Source organism: Microcaecilia unicolor, chromosome 7 (assembly GCF_901765095.1).
Source record: "Microcaecilia unicolor chromosome 7, aMicUni1.1, whole genome shotgun sequence".
Taxonomy (NCBI): Eukaryota; Metazoa; Chordata; class Amphibia; order Gymnophiona; family Siphonopidae; genus Microcaecilia; species Microcaecilia unicolor.
The window spans coordinates 187356316-187382621 of record NC_044037.1 but is presented as its reverse complement, the minus strand read 5'-3'; the positions used below and the strand labels follow the sequence as shown (position 1 = coordinate 187382621).

General features: G+C 43.5%; 1 protein-coding gene across 1 annotated transcript in view; it reads right to left on the bottom strand.

The window, feature by feature from the left end:
• Positions 1-26306, bottom strand: part of ABCA12 (ATP binding cassette subfamily A member 12) — a 542556-nt gene that overhangs the window by 244689 nt on the left and 271561 nt on the right. Inside the window, 3 exon segments of the mRNA XM_030210844.1 lie at positions 25-97; positions 2680-2777; positions 12356-12477. Coding sequence (XP_030066704.1) covers positions 25-97; positions 2680-2777; positions 12356-12477 — 293 coding nt within the window.

Sequence of the window (26306 nt, the reverse complement as noted above, 5' to 3'; positions counted from 1 at the left end):
ACATCAAAGGCTAATAGAATGTACTGACAGGTGAGTTGGCAAACTTGCTGGGATGCACCAAGGCATAAGTGGTTGTTAAGTTTTGTAATTCCAATGTCTGAAAACAAGAATAATATTTATCAAATTAAAATCTGGGCATAACAGTTCAAAGGTTACTGGAAATCTCAAAGGCATACCATTAACTCCCACTAAGAGGAAAATTGTAAAAAGTCTTTTTTCTGTGTAAAGCCCATTTTGCACACAGAAAAGTGCTTTTATAAAATTGCACAACTGCTTATGTGCATAAAAGCTAAGTGCATGGAAAGAGTGCACCTTCCTTTATGCAATTCTCCCCTGGATTCTATATATGGCACCCAGATTTGCGTGCCCAAATTCAGGGTCATTGTTAGCAATTGTGGGGCCCTGTGCAAACCAGTTCAGTGGGACCCCTGTCCCCATTTTACCTAGCCCCGCCCCCTGCTGATAACATTTTTTTAATTAAAAAAATTAATGAAGTTTCAAATAAAGACAAATCAAGCAAAACTTGTACAGAAAAACTGAAAAAACATTTTCATGAAATTTCAAATAAAGACAAATCAAGCAAAACTTGCAATCCTATGGTTTTTAGATTCCACGCAGTGTGGGTAAAAACAATGTAAACAGATGGGATTGCTGGGAATAGAAAAGGTACTAGTAACTTAAGGGCCAGGGTATGTGATAAGGAAGCACAACTAGGAAGGAGGAAATATACCTAAAGAAAGAAGTCAAACTCTGGAAGGGAGGACCTTCCAATGGGACAGACATGGGATAGGGACAAAGTTCCATTTAGTCGACATGTCCCTAGGAGTGGGAGATCACACACCTAAGAGGTTAGGGAAGTGGTTTACCTATTCCCTTGGGTCTACACCAGGTTACCCCCCCCCCCCCCATAGAAAAAGGACAAAGCTATATTTCACCCATTCACTTTAAACTGATGGTGAGTGCTGAGGACAAGGGGAAACCTGAACCCATGGAGGTATAAAGTAACCAGTTACCCTGAACCCATGGGTGAAGAGGAACTGGAAGTGTTGGAGGATGGCAGACTAGCATATAAAGAAAAGAAATCTAGTAAAACTCCAGTAGGAATCCAGTTATAAAACCACCTCTCATGAAGGCAATTTTGCATAGCTTGCATTATTCACAATGTACATGGGTACTTTTAAAGTACATACATTGCAACTTATTTTCACAAGAAAACTACCTTGTTGTTCTCTTTTGAAAATTAATAGCTGCTAAATATACATGCTAAAATAGCTAACACATTTTTGGCCTAGCTGTGAGGGGCTGCCAAGCAGAAGCAAAGCATTTTGGGGGAATTTGTATAGGGCTTATAAAGTTAGGCACTGGAATGATGCATGCTAAGCATGAATTCTATAAAGGCAGTTCCATGTGGAACTGTCTTTATAGAATATTAGCTTAAGTCATTTTTGCTCCTAACTTTAGGTGCGAGCATTTAAGCCTGCCAAAGGCTAATGTAAACTACTGTCAGTTAGATGAGGAAATGGAAGTATTCTATAACTCAATGCCTAATTTCTGGGATCACTCATGACCTGCCCTTGTCCCTCCCTTGGCCACACTCCCTTTGAAGTAGCATGCAAGATAATTAAGTGTGCAAGTTATAGAATAGAGGTGCAGAGCAGATACATGCATAGCCAATCACTAGTGTTAATTAGCACTTGTTAAGGTCAATTATGATCACCAGTTTAGCCAATTACTTTACATGCATATATGCAATCCTTGCCCAAAATTGTGCATTTAACTTTGGGCGACCTGTACAAAATTTGAAGGTTTATATACGTTTTCTCCCCTGATCAATAAAGGCCCCTGGAAATGCCTTATTTTAAATCAGTTAAAAATATACACTTTGAAAACCAGCATATACTTAGGCAGAGAAGAGATGTTTCTGTCAAGCCATTTTACCTGAATAAAAAGTGATTCATGAAAATGACTTGAAAATGAACCATGACAATTCCAGCTTTTAAACCCTATTACCATGTTAGTCAGTCAATGAAATGTACATGGAGGGGATATTTTAGAAGCCTTATTCAGAATTTCCATGCAGAAATTCTGACATTTAAACACGGAAATGGCACCCATGTATAAATGATAATTTTAGAAAGGGTTCAGTTTACAAATGGATGCCCATAACATGTAAGAATTGCAAGGAGATGTGTTGGGGGCATGTCCTCTGTGGGTCAAAACTCTAGATGTGTCTTTTCCATTTCATAAAGGGAATACATGTGCATACATACACTTAAAGTTGGCTATCATGCACAAATGTGGTATATTCATATACCCCCCTGATTTGGTTCAATGGGGTCTTGCTACTTGTGGAGGGTACTGGGCTCAATAGATCTATGGATCAGCAGGCCTTGATGGCACCCCCCCCCCCCCCCACCCCTAGAAGAAGTGAAAGTGGGATTTGAGTAGAGAAGTGCCAAGCATCCAATTAGATTCCTTATCTCAGATTGTGACCATTTCTCCAACACATACTTGGCTTCTGCTCTCTATGTGGTTGACCAAGTAGCATGATTGGAGGAATGGGGGAGAGGGGAGAGTTGATCCTGCTTCTGTTATATCAGTTAGAAAACTTCAACTTCAAATGCTACTTGCAGCTACTGAGTTCCATGTTTTATTTTAGTCTGGATTTCAGTCGCTTACCTTCAGATAGAGAAATTCTGGAGCCAAAGAGCTGTTGCTGAATGTTCTCTTTTGTGCAACAGAAGACTGAATCATCTGACCCATGTCCTGCAGATATTCTACAAAAGAAAATTTTGCAATAATGAGCAAATCTTTGTAAATCTATGCGCTTTATATTTTATCATGTACAACTCAATGGAACTTTAAAATATTGGAATCAGCTTGCTAGCAAGTCAACGGAAAGGACAAGTTGCTTAGTGGCAGGAAAGCTTGGTTACACTCCAGCTAGTGGCAGAAAAGGGCAAGGAGCAACCTTCTGTAGGTGGACAAGGCCAGGGCCGGTCTTAAGGCGAGGCAACCAAGGCGGCCGCATAGGGCCCCGCGCTCAGTGGGGCCCCGCGCGTGCCTCAGGTCGCCCCGCCCGAGCTCCAGTCCGTCCTTCCATCCTCCCTCCCTCCCAATGAATCTGATGCGTGATGGCGGCGTGGTGGGGCGGTCCGCCCCCCCAGATGTCAGCGGGTGGGGGGGTGCTCCGAGTTGCTGCTCTCCTGTCACTCCTGCCTTTAAAAACGCAATTTGGAAGTGCTGAAGACAGTGACAGGCAGCGCCTCGCGTCTGCCCGCCCTGCTACTAAAATCTGTTCGACGTCATTGGGCCTTCCCACATTGAGTCCCGCCCTCCTCTGAGGTAACTTCCAATTACCGCGAGGGTGGGCGGGACTCAATGTGGGGAAGGCCCGAATGACGTCGAACAGATTTTAGTAGCAGGGCGGGCAGACGCGAGGCGCTGCCTGTCACTGTCTTCGGCGCTTCCAAATTGTTTTTTTAAAGGCAGTGAGGGTGGTGGGCGGCAGAATGGAGCTCAGCTGGTAGGTGGGTCCGGGGGGGGAGGGACTCAGATGGGAGAAGGGTGGGGGTGGGGGTTCTCAGGTGGGGGAAGGGTAGGGTGGGGGTTCTCAAATGTGGGGGTGAGAGGGGGTTCACGGATGGGAGAAGGGGGTGGGGAGGGGGTTCTTGGATGGTTGAAGGGGACGGGTGGGGACGGGTGGGGAGGGGACTGGGGTTCTTGAATGGGATAAGGGGACTGAGGTGGGAGGGGTATTCACGGATGGGAGAAGGGGTGGGGAGGGGGTTATTGGATGGTTGAAGGGAACTGGGGTTGGGGAGGGGGTCACGGATGGGAGAAGAGGACAGGTGGGGAGGGGACTGGGGTTCTTGAATGGGATAAGGGGACAGGTGGGAGGGGTATTCACGGATGGGAGAAGGGGTGGGGAGGGGTTCTTGGATGGTTGAAGGGGACTGGGGTGGGGAGGGGGTCATGGATGGGAGAAGAGGACAGGTGGGGAGGGGACTGGGGTTCTGAATGGGATAAGGGGACTGAGGTTGGGAGGGGTATTCACGAATGGGAGAAGGGGTGGGGAGGGGGTTCTTGGAAGGTTGAAGGGGACTGGGGTTGGGGAGGGGGTCATGGATGGGAGAAGAGGACAGGTGGGGAGGGGACTGGGGTTCTTGAATGGGATAAGGGGACTGAGGTGGGAGGGGTATTCACGGTTGGGAGAAGGGGTGGGGAGGGGGTTCTTGGATGGTTGAAGGGGACTGGGGTTGGGGAGGGGATCACGGATGGGAGAAGGGGCGGGGAGGGGGTTCTTGGATGGTGAAGGGGACGGTGGGGAGGGGACTGGGGTTCTTGGATGGGAGAGAGGGATGGGTGGGGAGGGGACTGGGTTCTTGGATGGGAGAAGGGGACTGTCACTGGGGTCTGAGAAGGGGCCATATGGGACCTGGGGCTGGTGGGAAAATGGGGCATGCGTGGGTCAGGTGGGAGAATGGTTCTGAAAAGGGGTCCCTAATACAAGGCATGTGGATGAAGGGGGCTGGAACGGGGGGCTGAAAAGGAGGGTAGGTGGGATAAGGGGGCTAGTACTGGGACGGGAGGCTGAAACTGGGGACTGAGGGCTGAAAAGAGGACAGGGAGAAGTGGCTGGGGGGCTGAAGCTCAGGACTGGTGGGAGAAAAGGGCTGGGGCTTAAATGGAGGACTGGTGGGATAGTGGGGCTGGAACTGGGGGCTGAAAAAAAGGGGCGGAGAGAGAGGCAGATCCTGGATAAGGGAACGAGAGGGAGGGCAAACCCTGAATGGATGGCAGAGGGAGGGCAAATGGTGGATTGAAGGGGCAGAGAGAGAGAGAGGGCAGACAGTGGATGGAAGGGATAGAAAGGGCAGACAGTGAATGGATGGGGGGGGAGAGAGAGGGCAGACAGGGGCAGATGGTGGATGGATCATGGAAGGGGCAGAGATAGAGGGAAGCTGTGGATGGAAGAAGCAGGAAGAGAGGGCAGACATTGGATGGAGGGGACAGCAGAGAGGGCAGACACTGGATGGCAGAGAGAGACCAAAGACAGATGCTGGATGGAAGGAAGACAGTGAAAAGAAGATGAGGAAAGGAGAAACCTGAGACAACAAACTAAATAAAATATATATTTTTATTTTTTTGCTTTAGGATAAAGTAGTATTGTAGATGTGTTAATAAATGTTTATAATATAGAACATGTAAACAAGGTAATCTTTTGATTGGACTAATTTTAATACATTTTTAATACATTTTGTCTAACTTTCGGAGAACAAAACCCCCTTCCTCAGGTCAGGATAGGATACTGTAACAGTACTATACTATATTGACCTGAGGAAGGATATTTTGGTCTCTGAAAGCTAAATCTATTAGTCCAATAAAATGGTATTATTTTATTTTCTATATTTGTTTTATTTCTATTTGTTAATTTGTAAAGTGGTGATTGGTATTTGTTAGGTTGTTTTTCAAATTTACATCTGCTGTCTTTATATTTTGCACAGTACTAGGGGACATTTTCTGTTTCTGTGGTGTTGCATTGTATGCAGAGTCTGGCATCTTGGGGGTTCAGTTTAATTTTTGTCTAAATAGAAAGTTTTAATATTACTACTTATTCTATAGTGGATTAGGGTGTATCTGTGTTTGTGAAAAAGACATGGCTTTCACTTGGCATTGACTGTGCAGGATCGACGACGATCTGTACTATTCTGTCTGGTTTCATTTTACAATAGGTGAATTGATGCTCTAGTGCTCACTGTAGTGTTTTAAGATGTTTTCCTTTTCTTTGTGTGATTAGTAGAAATGACTGCTTATGGTATGGTAGAATTGCTCTATAGGTCCTGAGTGTTTTGTATTCTCGGCATACTAGTACTGGATTTTGGAGGGGGATGTTAAAAAATGACTGGGAGGGAGGGAGGGGGGCCTTGGAGCTGGGAGGGAGGGAGGCCCGGAGCTGGGGGCCTTGGAGCTCGGAGGGAGCGGTCTGGTAGCTTGGAGGGAGGGGGTGGCTGGCCTTGGAGCTAGGGAGGGGGCGGGGCTAGGGTGGGGCCCCATCAAATTGGTCTGCACAGGGCCCCGCACTTGCTAAGGACCGGCCCTGGACAAGGCTGATTCTGGGGCAACTCCTAGTGTACAGGAGTACTAAGGCAAGTAAAGACAATTCCAGAGGCAGAGTAAGATAGGCAGATGTACTGGACAGAAAACACAGACAATAGTCCCTCTGTCCAGTACATTCACTACATTACTATGTTGCTATGCATCTTATATTACATAAAGTTGAGTCAGCATCTTGCATACCTGGGCAAAATCTGCATAAACCCTGATAGATTTTTTTAACAAATTTTGATTAAGAATGGCAATAAATTTACCATACAGTGAATTTAAGCAGATAGAGAAATTATTCAATCAAAGCGATCACAAAACCAAACTGACCCTGATAGGTTTTTAGACTAGATCCTGCTCTGGCTCAGGTGATACCTTTTCTATCCATAAAGCAATACATGAATTATAGTAATATGTATTGTGGCAATCTGTTTCGTGGGGTAAAATAGGTAAGCCTGATAATAAGGTCCCAGTAGGCCATAAGAAACCTTTACTACCAATCACATTCACTTTGCATAAGGGGTTGAATCCATTGTTTTTGAAAATTATTACAGTTTTATGCAGGCAGAAATTATTGAAATAACTGTATATAATTATATTCTTTTTAAATAATATGTGCCAACTTTCTTTTGCAAGGGGGAAGGACCAGAGCAGACACTATCAAGTCCAAAGAATCTTTATTAAAACAAACCCAACGTGGCCACGTTTCGCCAATAGTGCTGCATCAGGGGTAAAAACTAATACAGCTAGCCAGGGACACACTATGCTTTGCCCTGTAGTAAACTGAGCATCCAAGATGACTTCAACACTTCCGCAGCGGCAGGTAGCACAGAAGCTGCTGTTTCGTTCTTTGATAGTGTCTGCTCTGGTCCTTCCTTTATATTGCTGCAAGACACATGTGCCTCTTTGATTCGGTCACTTCTTTTGCATGCAGGGATAGGACTGAGCCTAGTAAGATGACATCTTATAGCAACAGTAAACAAACCATTCAACATTCAGCCGTGGTGGCAGTGGTTTCAAAGCTGCTGACAGCCGTGGGCAGAATTAAGCCCAGATATTCAATGCTGGGCCATGTCTGGACACTGTCATTAATATCCGTGAAGGTCCAACAGCAAAGGAAAAACCAAGCAATCCCACAAGTCAGAACAAGGGCAAACGAAAGAGTGGGAAGGACCAGTGCAATGAACCAAGATATGCAACACAAGTATTATGTATAGTACAACAGCGTTTACTTGAAAACAACACAACAGATTGAGAGTAACAGGCATCCATTGGAACGTGGACTCAACACGGCCATGTTTCAGCCTATGTCTTCTTCAGGAATCCAAGCTGAGGACCAAAGGAAGCAAGATAATGAGAGAGGAACAGCAAACACTGGTGCCGGCCAAGGATCCAATATAAATTAGAATGCTAAAAAAAAAACCCAGCAGCCAGCATTGGTTTTGACAGCAAATCCGTGGTGGCATGGATCATCCAAATGCATGTACACATAATCTGGGGTCAGCCACTGACACCAGAAGTTATTCAAGTGCTGGCTGATTCAGTGCCAGCAAAAGCAAAGTGGGAAAAGACAGACTGACTTTTGTGCAGTCTTATCTGCCTGCTTAGATATATAGGCACTGGCACTGAATACAGTCAGTGCTCACATAACTGCTGGCTGCTCCCCAAATCTGCCCACAGCCCACCCTGGCACTAACTGGACAGTGCTGTGGCAGCCACTCCGCACCAGTGACATTGATTGGTTAAGTGCTGCTGAATATTTGCAGTCAGGATGCTGAGTAACGTGAGTAAATGATGGCAGATAAAGATTTGAATGGTCCATCCAGTCTGCCCAACAAGTTAAACTCATTTTACATGGTATGTGATACTTTATATATATTCCTGAGTTTGATTTGTCCTTGCTGTTCTCAGGGCACAAACCGTAGAAGTCTGCCCAGCACTGTTCTTGTACTAAAAGTTCTGAAGCTAATGTCAAAGCCCCTTCAAATTTACACTCCAGCTCTTCCCTATCTATTCAGTCACGATCAGGGCATAGACCGTAGAAGTCTGCCCAGTCTGCCCAGCACTGGTTTTGCTTCCAAATTACCGGTGTTGCAACCAAATCTCCGCTAAGATTCAGTGGATCCATTCCTTCTAAACAGAATTCTTTTGTGTTTATCCCACGCATGTTTGAATTCCATTACTGTTTTCATCTCCTCCACCTCCCGCGGGAGGGCATTCCATGTATCTACCACCCTTTCCGTGAAAAAATACTTCCTGACATTACTCCAGAGTCTGTCCCCCTTCAACCTCAATTCATGTCCTCTAGTTCTATCACCTTCCCACTCCTGCCTGCTTAAAACCATGCTGAATATCAACCCCCAAAGCTAAGACATGGCACAAAACTTTAATCAGTGCTAATTCCAAAGTTGGTAAGAGATAGCAATAACAGATATAAGATAATGCTAACTCTTTATGCACTATCTAATATGTCATTTCAATTTACATGAAAATGTATACAAAATTTCACTCCTGTATCAGTAATCTCATTCATTTTCCCAAAAGAAGGCCGCCACCTCACACTTCTTAAGGCTATCAGAACCTGAAAATACCATGTTTTGGTTTCCTATAACAATATTCCTCTCTAGATGCTGACATTTACTGCCACTTATCGACCTGTATTTGATAAAGAACTTCAACACTGCTGCAGGGCCATTAATGCATTAATTACATTAGCTTCCAATTACATTCCTCACCCATCAGACATTGTATCTCAAGTAATGGCATAATTTACCTCAGTAAATATAGCCATTTTGGGGGGGAAAAAACCTATTTTAACTTTCAGTTAATTGAAACTTCCACAGTTTTTAGACTGCTGATGGATCCTAAAAATCCATAAGACACTCCATCTAGTTAATTGCATCAAGGCAAAAGATGTGCTTACCATGTTATGGTGTCCTTTACTAATGAATATTTTGGCATGGAGTGCAGGAAAATGATCTTTTTTGGAAAGTGATGTGAATGAGAAATGCCTTGCACTCTGTCACCCATGAAAAAATGATACAGCATACGTGAGGTAAAAGAAAAGCACAATTTAATAAGGGGGCTCTTTTATTGAATTGTGCTAAGCAGTACGTGAATTCATGATTGCACAACCACATTAACTGTGACCACACTGGCATGATAGCATACGCTAATTCACACACTATAACCCTATAGCGCGACCTATGTTGTGTGGGCAAATCTGTTAACAAGCCAATCAGTGCTGATAACTGCCAATTAACAAGCAATTATTGACACTAATTGGCTTTAATTAGAATTTACACACAAAACTGTCTATGCGTATTCTGTAACGTGATGTACGTAAATTCTAAGTCATGTGGTTGTAAAGGGGGCATGGCCATAGATGTGGAATTGACAGGTCATGGGCATTTCTAAAATCTATGAGTGTTCTTATAGAACACACCCAGTCTGCACCTAATTTAGGCAACAGTATTTATTCCAAGTTTTACTTGGTGTAACTGCACTCAACTAAATTTAATCATGCAGACGAGCATTTGGCATAATCTATAAACCACCCAGAAATTTAGGCATGTTCTAAAAAGTACGCCTAAATTAGGCGTACTTTATAGAATATGCCTAGATGTATTTTTTTTAGTGCTGATTTTTTTAGGCATGATATATAGAATCTAATCCTAGCCCCCTAATTCTATAAAAGTCCACCAAAATTGCACGTGCAAATTTGGACATGAACCCAATTTGCACCCGCAATTTAATTCGATAATGAGCTAATTAGCTCCATACAAGTAATTTTTAGCACTAATTAGATTTAATTAGCATTTACTCATGATCTGAAAAAGGGGACGCAGAAATGGGAGGGTCATGGGTGCAATGGGGGTGTTCCTAAAATTAACATGTGTTGTTATAGAATAATGGGGATACATGCCTAATTTATGTATGTACATTTGCACTGTGTTTCAGTTGGTGCAAATCGCCGTGCCTACATTTAGTTGCTGTTCCCGGGTGTAAGCGCTGGTCTATAAACTGCACCTAACTTTAAGTGCAGCTTATAGAATAGCACTTTTTTGGTGCTGATTGTTTTGGTGCCATATATAGAATCTAGTTAATTTTATGCTTATTTGCACCCTATATGTCACAGAAGGACTGGGCTTTCTTTATTCTTGGCTAAGCTTTTCTTTCTTCGTTTAAAACAAAAAATATTTCTTAAAGAATCCTACTCCTCTTAAATTTGCATAATTTGAAACTAAAAGCAATATTTGTACCTAATCTGTACTACCCAAGCTGCAAAAGACTCAAATACAAATCAACTTACACATCCAGTTTTTCCTACATAAGCACACAACTGTGGAACAGATTACCCAAAGCCTTGAAAACTACGAATGACCACCTAAACTTCCGGAAACACTAAAAACTAACCTGTTTAAAAAGGCACACCCTACCGATCCAACATAAATGCCTGATCTCTGCAACACAACAAAACTAATGAACGTAATGGACATAACACAACTCTTCCATTGTACGATGCCCTAATGTGGCTGTGCCACATGAACTTTATCTTACCACAACATCACTTTGTATTTGTTTACACCAGAGTCTCCAAATGCCTCTCCGGTGCTATGTAAGTCACAGTAAGCCTACAAATAGGTGGGAAAATGTGGGATATAAATGTAACAAATAAATAAATAAATAAATCTAGCCCTAACTGCATTCTATGTTTTGGGGCAGGAAATGGCCAGGCTATGGAGATGGAATGGGTGTGGACTGTGCATTCTTGTTAACACACAGTACTTTGCTGAGCGCTCTCACTGACTATGGGGCCCTTTTACTAAGCCGCGGCAAAAGGAGACCTGCTGTAGTGTGGAAGCGTGTATTAGACGCACACTGGGCCAGTTTTTACTGTGTCTGGAAATAAGAGCTTTTTTTAATGGGACTGGAAAAGGCATGCAGTAAAACTGAATCCAGAGCACTCCTAAAACCGGCCTGAGCCCTTAATGCCACCCACTGATCTAGCACTAAGGGCTCACATGCTACAGGCGTGGAGACCGGTCGGCACGTGTCAACTGCCGATTACCGCTGAAAATGCTGCATGTGGGAGGAAATAAATAAATCGTCCAGGCATTACGGGCACTGAAATTACCACTAGGGGGGCATGGTAGCTTGGCGGCAGTCTCATTTTGGCGTGCACTGACTGCGCATAGAGCCTAACACACCTTTATAAAAGGGCCCCTATATGCTCTATCTGCACGTACACTTAAAGGAACTGCCTGGTTTTAGGTGGCATGAATGCACATAAATGATGGTATTCTAGCTACTTACTCAGATAAGTGACTACTTATGCAAATACTAGTAAAAAAGGACTGTTTCTGACAGAAATGAAATGGGCGCTAGCAAGGTTTTCCTCGGAGTGTGTATGTTTGAGAGAGAGTGTGTGTGAGAGATGGAGTGTGTGTATCAGAGAGAGAATGAGAGAGAGAGAGAGAGAGAGAGAGAGAGACAGAGTTTGTGTGTGTTTGTGTGAGAGACAGAGTGTCTATGAGTGTGAGACTGTGTGTGTGTGACAGAAAGATAGAGTGTGACAGACAGAGAGTGTGTCAGAGAGAGTGTATGTGAGAGACAGTGAGTGTGTGCCCCCCCTCTTGCAGGGCCCCCTTCCCCACCCCTCCCCTGCCCCCCTCCAACCATCCATGTCCAGCGACCCTCCTCTCCCCCTGCCCCCCCTCCAGCCACCCATGTCCAGCGACTCTCCCCAGCGACCCTCCCCTCCTCCTCCCTCCATCCCCCCTCCAGCCACTCATGTCCAGCGACCCTCCCCTCCCCCCCCACGCATCAAACCCCCTCGCCACCAGCAGCTGCCACTGGTAACGCTGTCCGACCACTGCTGCTGCTTCTGTTGAGCAGCAGCAGCCGCTACAAAAAGAAAAAGAAGCCTCATATAGTGCAAGCATTAATATCTCTGGAGAAGGTGTGAGAATGTATGGAGCATATTTTATGAAGGCAACATAGAAATCTGTGAAGCCTTAAAAAGACAGGTGCATTTCTGGACTTTTTTCATAGGTACCCTTTTGTAATATTAGCCCCTCTCCATAGTATACCATTTGCATGCATACTTCTATTTGCTTGAAAAGAGTTATAAGAACACATATGGTCTGTTACGTTAAGCTTTTTTCCCCATAGTCATAACATGAGAGAAACTCTTTAGCCCATCTAGCTCATAACAGTGTTGTAACATCATTAGTACCATAATACATACCATATGATTGATTCCATAGACTTTCAATTACATTTCTTAAGCAGCTTCTATAAGACTTATAGGGGCTGTCTGTTGACAGATTGAAGGCAGCTTTTTCACATTCTTCTTCCAGTTTCAAAAGTCTATAGAATGAAAAAAAATGTAAAGCAGGTATATCGATCTATTATCAGGTGTTATACCATTTTTTCAGTGCATTTCCAGAACATTAGGTGTCAAGTTTCAAGTTTATTAAGACTTGATATACCACTCTTAATCAGCAGTCAATACAATTGCCTGTGTTTTTGCAGGACAGCTTGTTACAGCTAATGAATGACAAATTTTATGTTCTCTCCCTATCAAATATCCTGTCAATGTTGTACATCTCAATTGGAGAAAAATGTGTGTACCATTTCTCCACAAATGACCCTTAAATGCTCACTGTTACATGATTTTTTTTTGTCTAGCCCTGAACTATTAGACATGTGTAAGCTTAGAATAAGGGCTGATAGCTCTTCTCTTTGAATATCACAAGCTGGTCGGGTTTTCAGGTTCTCCTCAAAGAACTTGCATGCATCAGAGTTCCATACAATGGAGGTAATGCATGCAAAATAAAAAAAAACTCTCTTGTATGAACTGCAAGTTTACTTAATAATAATACACTATATTCATGTGGTTCAAAAGACTATATTCCTGCGAAAGGGAAAAAGCCTCTTACCCCAGCCTCCACCCAATCTATACTTTTTATAGGGTATGGAGGAAATAACATGGGTCACATTTTCTTTATCGGCATAAAAAACCCTTATCTCATTTCTATTTTTGCTAGGTAAATAGAAATAAAACAAAATAAAACATGGTAAAGAAAATAAGATGATACCTTTTTTATTGGACATAACTTAATACATTTATTAATTAGCTTTCGAAGGTTGCCCTTCTTCGTCAGATCGGAAATAAGCAAATGTTGGTAGATGACAGCATATATAAGTGAAACATCAAAGCATTTCAGTGACAGTGTAATAGGATGGGAGTGGATAGGTGAGAGACCAGGATATATGCATGGGAACATCAAAGCATTTTAGTGACAGTCTAACAGGATGGGGGTGGATAGGTGAGAGGAGGGTGACAAACAGAGCAACACAACATAATGGGCTAGAAAACCCAGATCTTTGTTAAGTCCTGTCTGGTGGGTGTCAAAATATTTAATCATTCTGACTTCAAAGGTCTTACGTTCCTGTATTATTTTAAAGTTACCTTTCAGAATTCTTACTATGAAATCACTGGTACAGTGTTCTGGTTTTGTAAAGTGCTGCCCCACAGGTGTGGAATCCTGGCTGGCACTGGCATTTTTTATATGATGTCTATGTAAATTAAATCTTGTCTTTAGCATCTGGCTTGTTTCTCCAATATAGCATCTTTCGTCACATTTTTTACACTGAATGCATCATCTTATTTTCTTTTCCATGTTTTATTTTGTTTTATTTCTATTGATTACCTTTTTTTTTTAAGATCACGTTTCTCATGGATCCAAAAAAGAAGTAAATACCTTTAAAAAATATAGATTGGGTGGAGATTGGGGTACAGAGGCTTTTTCCCTTTCTCAGGAATATATTCTTTTGTGCTTCACAGGAATATAGTATATTATTATTATTAAGTAAATTTGCGGTTCATATAAGAGAGTTGTTTTGATTTTGTGTTCTTATAACTAGAAACTTTCTTAACCTCTTTTTGGATTAATTGTTGGTAATGCATGCAAATACATCTCATGCATATTCAGTGTGAATATCTTGAAAACCAGACCAGATTGTAGTACTTGAAGAAGGGAGCTGCCTACTCCTGGCCTAGAAGCATCCTAAATAAGTACATAAGTACGTAAGTATTGCCATACTGGGAAAGACCAAAGGTCCATCGAGCCCAGCATCCTGTTTCCAACAGTGGCCAATTCAGGTCACAAATAGCTGGCAAAATCCCAAAAATGTACAAAACATTTTATACTGCTTATCCCAGAAATAGTGGATTTTCCCCAAGTCCATTTAATAACGGTCTATGGACGTTTCCTTTAGGAAGCCGGCCAAACCTTTTTAAAACTCTGCTAACCTAATCGCCTTTACCACATTTATTGGCAACAAATTCCAGAGTTTAATTACACATTGAGTAAAGAAATATTTTCTCCAATTCGTTTTAAATTTACTACATTGTAGCTTCATCGCATGCCCCCTAGTCCTAGTATTTTTGGAAAGCGTAAACAGATGCTTCATATCTACCCGTTCAACTCCACTCATTATTTTATAGACCTCTATCATATCTCCCCTCAGCCGCCTTTTCTCCAAGCTGAAGAGCCCTAGCCGCTTTAGCCTTTCCTCATAGGGAAGTCGTGCCATCCCCTTTATCATTTCCGTCACCCTTTTCTGCACCTTTTCTAATTCCACTATATCTTTTTTGAGATGCGGCGACCAGAATTGAACACAATATTCGAGGTGCGGTTGCACCATGGAGCGATACAAAGGCATTATAACATCCTCATTTTTATTTTCCATTCCTTTCCTAATAATACCTAACATTCTATTTGCTTTCTTAGTCGCAGCAGCACACTGAGCAGAAGGTTTCAACGTATCATCAACGACGACACCCAGATCCCTTTCTTGGTCCGTGACTCCTAACGTGGAACCTTGCATGACGTAGCTATAATTTGGGTTCCTCTTTCCCACATGCATCACTTTGCACTTGCTCACATTAAATGTCATCTGCCATTTAGATGCCCAGTCTCCCAGTCTCGTAAGGTCCTCTTGTAATTTTTTACAATACTCCCGCGATTTAATGACTTTGAATAACTTTGTGTCATCAGCAAATTTAATTACCTCACTAGTTACTCCCATCTCTAGGTCATTTATAAATATGTTAAAAAGCATCGGTCCCAGCACAGAGTCCTGGGGAACCCCACTAACTACCCTTCTCCATTGAGAATACTGACCATTTAACCCTACTCTTAACCAGTTTTTAATACACAATAGGACACTACCTCCTATCCCATGACTCTCCAATTTCCTCTGGAATCTTTCATGAGGTACTTTGTCAAACGCCTTCTGAAAATCCAGATACACAATATCAACTGGCTCCCCTTTATCCACATGTTTGTTCACCCATTCAAAGAAATGTAGTAGATTGGTGAGGCAAGATTTTCCTTCACTAAATCCATGTTGACTTTGTCTCATTAATCCATGCTTTTGAATATGCTCTGTAATTTTGTTCTTAATAATAGTCTCTACCATTTTGCCCGGCACCGATGTCAGACTCACCGGTCTATAATTTCCCGGATCTCCTCTGGAACCTTTTTTTAAAAAATCAGCGTTACATTGACCACCCTCCAATCTTCCGGTACCACACTCGATTTTAAGGATAAATTACATATTTCTAACAATAGCTCCGCAAGCTCATATCACCTACAGTACTAAATTATTTAATGTGGCTGACTGCCATGAATTGAATCTAACCCAGACCACGCCAGGCCATATCCAAGCACTGAATGTCTGAGTCAGCTGTATACTTAGAAAGTATATGGAAGCCTGTACTCACATATTTATTTATTAGGATTTATTTACCGCCTTTTTGAAGGAATTCACTCAAGGTGGTGTATAGCAAGAATTAGTCAAATATATGCAATCGACAATTACAGCAGTAAAATTATTCAGATAACAATACAAGATATATTATAGTATGCTACATTACAATGCCAACACAATATGCAATAAAACATTTTAATAGATAGCACAGAGTATGAGCAAAGATGGAACATTAGATAGATAAGACAGAGTAATAGGAGTTATTTTAAGAAGCCCAATTTAAAGAAAGTTGCACCTGAGTTCAGAATGATACTTGAAAATTATCTTAGCTAGAGTAGGAGTGGATAAACAGGTCCTGCTATAGTATGTGCAGCCTGTATGCATTCCATGATGCATGATGTCCTTTTGAGAGGTCGTGCTTAGGGATACTCCATGGGAGGACCTGAGGGGCCCTTTTACAAAGACACGCTGAAAATGGCCTACGGTAATGTAGACATGTGTTTTGGGTGTGCCAGAATCATTTTTTAGCGCAGCTGTAAAAAAAATGCCTTTTAAAAATTTTTGACAAAAATGGATGTGCGGCAAAATGAAAATTGCCATGCATCCATTTTGGGTCTGAGACCTTACCAGCAGCCATTGACCTAGCGATAAGGTCTCATGCGGTAACCGGGAGGTAATGGTCTACATGCGTAAAATGCCGATTACTGCCCACGCACCAGAAAATAAAAATATTTTCCAGGGCGTGTAGTGGACATGCATCAAAAATGAAATTACCGCAAGGGTCATATGGTAGCCGGGCGGTAACTCAAAATTGATGCAAGTTGGGCACGCGTAGGTGCCTACGCAGCTTAGTAAAAGGCCCATAGAGGGGCATAATCGAACAGGGCTGGCCATCTATAAGGGCGGCCATCTCTAATGATGGCCCCATTAAGCGGCGTACCCAACTGTATTATTGAAACAAGATGACCGCCCATCTTTCGTTTCGATAATACGGTTGGGACTGGCCAAATCTCGGTTTTTGCCGATAATGGAAACTAATGGCGTCCATCTCAAACCCGGCCAAATCCATTTGGTCATGGGAGGAGCCAGCATTCGTAGTGCACTGGTCCCCCTCACATGCCAGAACACCAACCGGGCACCCTAGGGGGCACTGCAGTGACGTTCACAAAATTATCCCAGGTGCATAGCTCCCTTACCTTGGGTGCTGAGCCCCCCCCCAAAACCCACTCCCACAACTGTACACCACTACCATAGCCCTTAGGGATGTAGGGGACACCTACATGTGAGTACAGTGGGTTTCGGGTGGGTTTTGGAGGGCTCCCATTTACCAGCACAAGTGTAACAGGTAGGGGGGATGGGCCTGGGTCCGCCTGCCTGAAGTGCACTGCACCCACTAAAAACTGCTCCAGGGACCTGCATAGTACAGTGATGGAGCTGGGTATGACATTTGAGGCTGGCAAAAAGATGTTTTTTTAATTTTTTTGGGGGGGTGAGAGGGGGTTGGTGACCACTGGGGGAGTAAGGGGAGATGATCCCCAATTCCCTCTGGTGGTCATCTGGTCAGTTTGGGCACCTTTTTTGAGGTTTGGTCGTGAACAAAAAGAGACCAAGTAAAGTTGGCCAAATGCTCGTCAGGGCTGACCTTCTTTTTTCCATTATTGGCCGAGGCCGGCCAGCTCTTATCCACGCCCCGCCCCGCCTTCTCTACCCTGCTGACACGCCCCCTTCAACTTTGGCTGGCCCTGCGATGGAAAGCAGTTGAAGCCGGCCAAAATCGGCTTTCGATTATACCGATTTGGCTGGCTTTAGGAGAAGGCCGGCCATCTCCAGATTTGTGTCGGAAGATGGCCGCCCTTCTCCTTCAAAAATAAGCAGGTTAGTGACCTTGGAGGTGTGTAAAGGGAGATCCTGTTCTTCAAGTACTTTGGGCCATTGCCTTTAAGGGCCTTAAAGGTCAGACATAGAGCTTTAAATTTAGCCCTGTATTGTACTGGTATCCGGTGATGTCTTTGCAAAAATGGTGTGATGTAGTCATGTCGCTTACAACCTTCTGTTAGTCTTGCTGCAGCATTATGGGCAAAGGTAAGACTGCTTTTTGTGCAAACTGCCCAGTTAGCTACGCAGACAATGGGACTGAAAACGGCTGGTCCCTGCATACCTGTTGGCTCCACCCAGACTTTGCTTCCAGACTGCCCTGGCATCAATTGGACAGTGCTGTGGCAGTTCAGCTTTTCCTAGCCTTTCCTATTTAAACCCCTTTGAAAATCTATCCCTAAATATATCAGAGAAAAGCTAACATGATAGATTCTAAAATGAAGAACAGTGCTAGAAAGGAAAATATTTTACTTGTTATATTGTGCAATAAATATGACCTTTATTAATATGATAGGTATAACTTGCAGGAAATACCTAGAGTTTAAATGCATGGAAGAGGTCATTTGCTATTTTGTGAACAAAGAGATAAATATAGAAGGTTTGTGGGGCATTTGCACATGTAAATAGACCAACATATCTTAGCAGCAGTTTAGTAGCTACTCTCCTTAACTAGCTTACCTTTGGACATCTGGTTTTCTAAAATTCTGCACTTACATGGGGTCCCACCATTTTGAAGCTTTTTGGAAGATTACCAGATTGCACAGTTTTGGCTCCTCATTTCAAAATTTGTATTTGGACGTTCCTGAAGAAGAAAGTTGCACCAAAACGGGGCTCTGTAGAACCCCTCAACATTTATTTAATTGCAACTACAGATAAGTGACATTCAGGCTTATTTTCTAAAGTGATTGCCGTCCATCTTCCGACATAAATCAGGAGATGGCTGGCGATCTCTCAAAAGCGGCCAAATCGGTATAATCGAAAGCTGCTTTTTTGACAACATCGCTGCTTTCCCATCGCCGAGCTGGCGAAAGTTCAAGGGGGCATGTCGGCAGCGTAGCGAAGGCGGGACATGGGCGGGCATGGGCGTGGCTACCAGATGGCCGGCTTCAGAAATAATGGAAAAAACAAAAGCGGTGTTAATGAGTATTTCGCCGGTTTTACTTGGTCCTTTTATTTTCACGACCAAGCCTCAAAAAGGTGCTCCAACTCACCAGATGACCACCGGAGTGAATGGGGGATGACCTCCCCATACTCCCCCAGTGGTCACCAACCCCCTCCCACACTAAAAAAATAAAAATAAAAACCTTTTTTGCCAGCCTGTATGCCAGCCTCAAATGTCATACCCAGCTCCCTGACAGCAGTATGCAGGTCCCTAGAACAGTTTTTGTTGGTTGCAGTGGACTTCAGGCAGGCGGACCCAGGCCCATCCCCCCCTACCTGTTACACTTGTGGTGGTAAGTATTGAGCCCTCCAACCCCCTCCAAAACCCATTGTACCCACATATAGGTGCCCCCCTCACCCATAAGGGCTATGGTAGTGGTGTAGAGTTGTGGGGAGTGGGTTTTAGGGGGGATTTGGGGGGCTCAGCACCCAAGGTAAGGGAGCTATGCACCTGAGAGCTATTTGTATATATTTTTTTAATTTTTAGAAGTGCCCCCTAGGGTGCCTGGTTGGTGTTCTGGCATGTCAGGGAGACCAGTGCACTACAAATGCTGGCTCCTCCAATGACCAATTGCCTTGGATTTAGCTGGGGTTGAGATGGCCGCCTTTAGTTTCCATTATCGCTGAAAAACAAAAGCAGCCATCTCAAACCCGGCGAACTCTGGCATTTGGCCGGTCCAAACCGTATTATCAAAACAAAAGATGGCCGGCCATTTTTTCGAAAATATGGTTCCGGCCACCTGTTTACGGCGCCGCCAAAATAGATCGCCGGCAATCTTTTTCTCAGGCGCCGTTCGATTATTCCCCTCATTGTTACTTGTTTTTTTGGGGGGAAGCCGCCAATCCTGCTACTTTTGAACTGGTTTGGACCTTTATTTGATTGTTTAGGAGTGCATTTAACATTATGACATGTGGCTGAAATATTACATTAACAAACGTATGCATGTGTTTTGATTTTGTGACCACTACATCACTTACAGCAGTTTACTCAAGGATGTGTGATTTGGAGCAGTAATGGTAGTCAATATCAGGCACAGTGATAGCTCTATTTACCAAGGGCCTTGTGAGTCACGGTTTAAAACTGAGAGTAACCACTTTTCACTTCAAATATTTTATTGTTTACTGGTTAGGTTGTGTTGAATCTTATTTTAAAATTGTCCCATATCCTATATATTTTTTCAGAAAACTCTTTGTGTGATTAGGTTGTTAAATCAACATCTATATGTTTAAGCACCGGCACTTATACATTCAAAACCCAGAGTGGTGCCGCTCTTTTCTTAAACATGTTCCTTTGTGAAATGACTGTTTCCGCTGGATATGTTACAGACTACATGGGTTTACATATCTTTATCTGTAATTTGCAAAAGGCTCCATTTTCCGTGAGCCTTTTGTAAAATACTCTACAAACAGTAAGCATTCAGACTTGAATGCCCCTTCTTCTGCCTAGGACTGATGCAAAATCAGGCTTTATATATTTTCTAATCATTTGCAGTGAGTCATGCAAATATTTATTAAGAAATATTGTTGTTTACTGTTTGCTCTCTCTGGTTCTGGTAAAATATAAATGAAGAGGAATCTTTTATAATTGATTATATTCAGAGAACATCAAAACTCATTTGTTTTGCATTTAAAAGGAAAGGGATATGAATCATGCAGTTCTTACGTGTCAAAGACCTTAATTCTTCGACATCCCTAAGCCATTTAAATTGCTGAATATTTGAATAAATTGAACCTGCATAATTGTATAAAAAAAAAGATATTTAGTCCAGCTCTAGGGGCATTTTTGCAGAGACTAGCTCATGTGCATTATTTTTGTACGTATTTTTGAATAGAAAAATAGGCCAGGGCTTCAGAAGTAAAAACTATATACTGTTAACTTTCAGAATATAACAAGTACTGTATTGCATAAAGTAGACAGGGCGTCCATGCCCGGACAGCCTACTCCTCACTCATCAGATTTTGCAAATAGAGAACCAGATGAGAGACTGCACAGCCAGTGGAATAGCCAATAAGACAATAAAAGGAGAGAAGGATTTTAAATTTGGGGATTTAATTAAAGGCGGCAGTAATCATGACCTAATAAATAGATTAATTATAGTGCCCTTGCAAGTCATTGAAAAATCAACATATAGGGACCTGTTTACTAAGCCACGCTGTAGGCGCGCTAGCATTTTTAGCACGCGCTAAAGCTAGAAACACCCATAGGAATATATGGGTGTCTCAAGTGTTAAAAGCACATTCTACATTTTAATGTGTGGTAAAAACACTAGCGCATCTTAGTAAACAGAGCTCATAATAAATTACATAAATTTTTGAAGGACCTTATATTAGAGTAAGCATCCATTACAGAGACAGATTTACATACAAAGGATCTCCAACATAAGCAGATTTGTTTCTGCATATTCCTTGTGTTAATTCTGAAAACCCAGCTGGCTGGGTTTCTGCCAGGTACCTGTGACCTGGCTTGGCCACTGTTTGGAAAACAGGATACTGGGCTAGATGGACCATTGGTCTGACCCAGTATGGCTACTCTTATGTTATGTTCTGGGTGTGTCTCCAGGAGAGGATAGAGATGCACTCATCTGGGTAAAACAGTATTGAGAAGGAGACCTTCATTGGGAAGTGTGGAAGGGAGATTCTAAAACACTAATGTAGTATTTAAGGTAGAAAGTTGAAATCAAAACTTCCATGGTAGCATTCTCAGAAATATCCCCTGTTCCACACAGTCCCCAGAAGCAAGAATCTCAATGCAGCTGTGAAAAGTGGTGTAGGAAAAAGAGCGTTTGGGTAAGGGGAAGCCTGTTCTAAAAGTATGGGCCCTGCCTTAAGCAGAGTGGAACCTGGCTGCTGACATTAATGTTTAAAATGATATAGAATAATACCTTTTAAACTAGAAACAGTACTGAAATTCATTGCTAGAGGATGTGGTAAAAGCAGTTAAAGTAGCTTTCAGAGTATGACATTTCTACAATGGCATTTAATATATTGCTGCTTCATGATTCCTACTTCCTCATGAAATGAATGAAAATTTTAATGTACTGTAGGATATGGTATTTCTATATCAGATAATCACAAAATAGCAATTATTCTGGACTCGTTCACTAAGGATATGAGAGTACCTAATTGGCCCTTAGGTTCGTGTAAGACTGACTCCCGTGAAAGGAATAATGCTCTCATAACTGTAACAGCTTCTGTGGCAGAGGTTTGGTATTTCAGTACATCCCCCTCAATATAGCAAATCCCTCCAATGGCCCCCTTCCCCTTCACACATTTGTAAAAATAGCAGAAGACAAACTCAAAGAGCTAGAAAATAGGGATTAACCTAGTAAGCACACATGCTATTTTAACTTGTGTGCTTGCAGGATTTCTGAACAATTTCAACTTTTTTTTGCAAGGAAGTCCTCATTCTTCTTCATTCATCCACCCACCCCCTTCTTGGTTACCGTGATGGGAATAGAGAGCTGTGCTAGGTTGGTTTTCCCCTTTCAGGCTTTTGCTGTCTGTTAAGCAATTCTGCTTTATCCTCATCAGCTTCTACATATTCTCCCCCTTCACCTTTGAGTTTCACAATGCCAGAGTTGCACTTCCTTCTATCAAAAATGCCATTGTGAGACTCAAGGGTGAAGAGTGAACTCTGTTGTTCTGGATAGTTATCTAGCATTTGACATGCATGCATCTTTGGTAGTAACCAAAGCATTCAGAATGCTCTGGAAGTGCAACATGGACGAAATTGCTTTTCTTGTTTAGACACTTACCATTAGTGCAATCTCTGGTACTTACCAATTTGGATTATTGCAACATTATATATATTGGTTGTAAAAAATCATTGTTGACTAAGCTTCAGACAGTGCAGAATGATGCTGCCCACTTGATTTGCAGATTACCTAAATTTTAAAGGGCATCTCCATTATTGGTGAGGTTGCATTATTTACCTGTGGAGGTGCGCTCACTTTTTAAGTTGTGCATGTTCATTTTTCAAATTATAATTGGAATGGCACCTAGTTACATGCAGGGACTCTATTCATTTATCAGAAAGGAATATTAGTTTACAGTCTAAGAATTTTCTGACTCTTTCTTTTCCTAGTTGTAGGAGCATTGTTTATAAATTATCACATTCAGCTAGTTTTTCTTATTTGGCATCTCATTGGTGGTACATTCTGCCATTAGAAATCAGATCCTTGGGACCTTATAGCTTGTTTTGAAAAATGTTAGTCTTTATTCAAAAAGTTTTGGATTCATAATGAGATATTAGGATGCTATGGATTTTTTGTTTATTTTATAAAGTCTTTTATGTATTCGTTTTTATTTATAAGCTGTAAGCCACATTGAACTTCTATGGCTAATGTGGGATACATGTGGCAGGTAATGTAATGCAACTCACTTCTTTTGGAAGGATCTGAAGCATTTAGCAATATTCAAAGCAGAGCATAGTATATGCTTCTTGTGGGAATGATCATGCAATAAAATGACTACTTTTATCGTGTTGGATATCTTAGCCTGTTAAATTTTATTACTAAGCATGTTCAGTTTGATTGAAAATGAAAGAAAGCAATAGCTGGAAAGGGTTAGATGGATTTTAATATATGTTGTCAAATGACTGTAACTTTTGTCTGAACTTTTTTCGTGTGTGTGTAGAGTTTGAACCATGTTTCTCTAGTAGTAATAATATCCAAATCTGCTTCTACCATTACATCCAGATTCTGTATAGCATGCCTAGAGATCCGTGCTGATTTTGGCATGGATTCTATAACAATGCGTGTAATTTAACAAGTTCAACAAGCTAATGAGCACTGATGACAGCACTTAACAAGCAATATTGAGCACTAATTGGCACTGATTAGAATTTAGGTGCACAACTTGCTAAGCGTATTCTGTAATGATGTGCACCAAACATCTAAAGCATGCAGGCAAAAAGGGGCATGGTTATGGGTGGGGAAATAGGCATTTGATGGGCATTCTGAAATGCATCAGTGCTCATTAGCGTGTTAAGTCAATTAAGCTGTGCATGGTGTTATAGAATCCACGCCAATTTTGGTGCCTAAATCTAAGTGCACTGTATAGAATCTGAGGGTCTGTGCCTAACTGAGGCGTCACATTTTATGCCAAGTAAAACATGGTATAAATGGCTGTGAGTACATTTGGTCAAGTGGAGAGGCGCTTAGTGTTATTCTTTCTACCACAAGGAAATTTATAAAATTTAGGCGTACATTACAGAATACTCGTAGGCATATTGTTTTCTGCTTGGAATTTTCAGGCACCATATATAGAATGTAGCCCTAACTGTGGTGACAGGTCTGTAAATTGGCAGGCAGAGGAGGGCGCACCTAGATTTGTCAATCATTGTGTGCATCTGATAGTCCTATATAATAATTCTCACCTCCAACGTTCTATGCGTCTTGCTGCCTGTGTCCGTGGCTTTCTTCGGAGTTGGTCTGCTAGGCTCCGTAGATCAGGGTGACGTCACACACAGCACTGACCAACCGCACGATAGCAGCATGAGGCCCTGCCCCCGATGCCCTCGCCGACATGCCCCCCCCAAGGTCGCCACCGCTCCCGCCCTCCACCCCCCTGAGGTCGCCCCTCCACCCTTCCCCATGGTCGCCACCATTCCCCCCCTCCTGAGGTCACTGCAGCCATTGCTCCCCCCTCCACCCCCCCCCCCCCGAGGTCACTGCCGCTCCCCCCTCCGTCCGCCACCCGGCCGGGCCCCCTGCATTGAAATCCCTTCCAGCCACCCATGTCCAGTGACCCTCCACTCCTCCTGCCCCCCTCCAGCCACCCATTTCCAGCGACCCTCCTCTCTCCCCTGCCCCCCCCCCTCCAGCCACCCAGGTTGTCCAGCGAATTCTTCGGAGCAGGCAGGAAAGATCCCCAGTCTTGCCTGCCCACAGCCGGCGCTGACCCTCACCTGCTGCTGGATCGCTCTTCAAAATGGCCACCGAGAAAGTCTCGCAAGGCCGCCGCTGGAAGTCTCGGTGGCCATTTGAAGAGCGATCCGTCAATGGGGGAGGGTCAGCGCCGGCAGCGGGCAGGCAAGACTGGGGATCTTACCTGCCTGCCCTAAAGACTTTGCTGGACAACCTGGGTGGCTGGAGGGGGGCAGGGGAGAGTTGCTGAACATGGGTGGCTGGAGGGGGGGCAGGGGAAAGAGGAGAATCGCTGGACATGGGTGGCTGGAGGGGGGCAGGGGAGAGAGGAGGATCACTGGACATGGGTGGTTTCTCACAGAGAGTCTGTGTATCACACACATACTCTCTCACACTCTCTCTGTCTCATACACACTCTCTCTCACACACACACACACACACACACACTGTATCTGTGTGAAACACACTTTCTCTCTCTCACACTCACTGTGTCTCAGATACGCAGTCGCACACACTCTCATTCTCACACACACACTCTCTCTCACAGACACACTCGCACCCAGTCTCACTCTCTCTGTCACACATACACACACTTGCACATTCACTCTCTCACACATGGTCACTCTCACACACACTCTCTCAAACATACACACACCGAGGAAAACCTTGCTAGTGCCCGTTTCATTTGTATCAAAAATGGGCCTTTTTTACTAGTATTTTATACAGTGGCGTAGCGGGGGCGGCTGCCACCCGGGGTGGATCGCCGCTGCACCCCCCCCCCCTGGGTGCAGACCAACACGACCCCCCCCCCCCCCCCGGCATAGCACCACCCCGACACGGTCCCCACCTGCCTACAAGCTCCATCCATCTGCAGCGCTGCTGTAAAGAAGAAATCGCTTCATCAGCCCTTCCCTCACTCACTGTGTCCCGCCCTTGAGGAAATAGGAAGTTACATCAGAGGGCGGGACACAGCGCCTGAGGGAAGGGCCGACGAATGCGATTTCTTCTTTACAGCAGCGCTGCAGATGGATGGAGCTCGTAGGCAGGTGGGGACCGTGTCAGGGGGGAGGCGCTGCGCCGGGGGGGGGGGGGGGGTGGATAGATGCACCCCCCCCCCCCCCCGCCCGTTGACACCCAGGGCGGACCGCCCCCACCTCCCCGACCTTGCTATGCCACTGATTTTATAAGATGTGCATGTTGAATGTGACACTCCCAAGTCTTGCCTATGGTCCTCCCACCTGTATGCCCTTTTTTCAATTGTGTGCTATGCCACTTATATGCAAGCTTACAGAATAGCACTCTGGGCAAGCACACCACTAAGTGGTACCTATTCTGTATTTATGAGCATCAGATGTGCCAGAACGCAGGCATGCCATATATAGAATTGCCCTCCACACACTCAGCTTAAACTGTGCATTAGTATACATGAACTGGTTAATTCATGCTATTAAACAGAACCAAGAAAAATGGTAGCATGTTAAAGCACAGTAAGAAAATATATATCATACTGCAAAC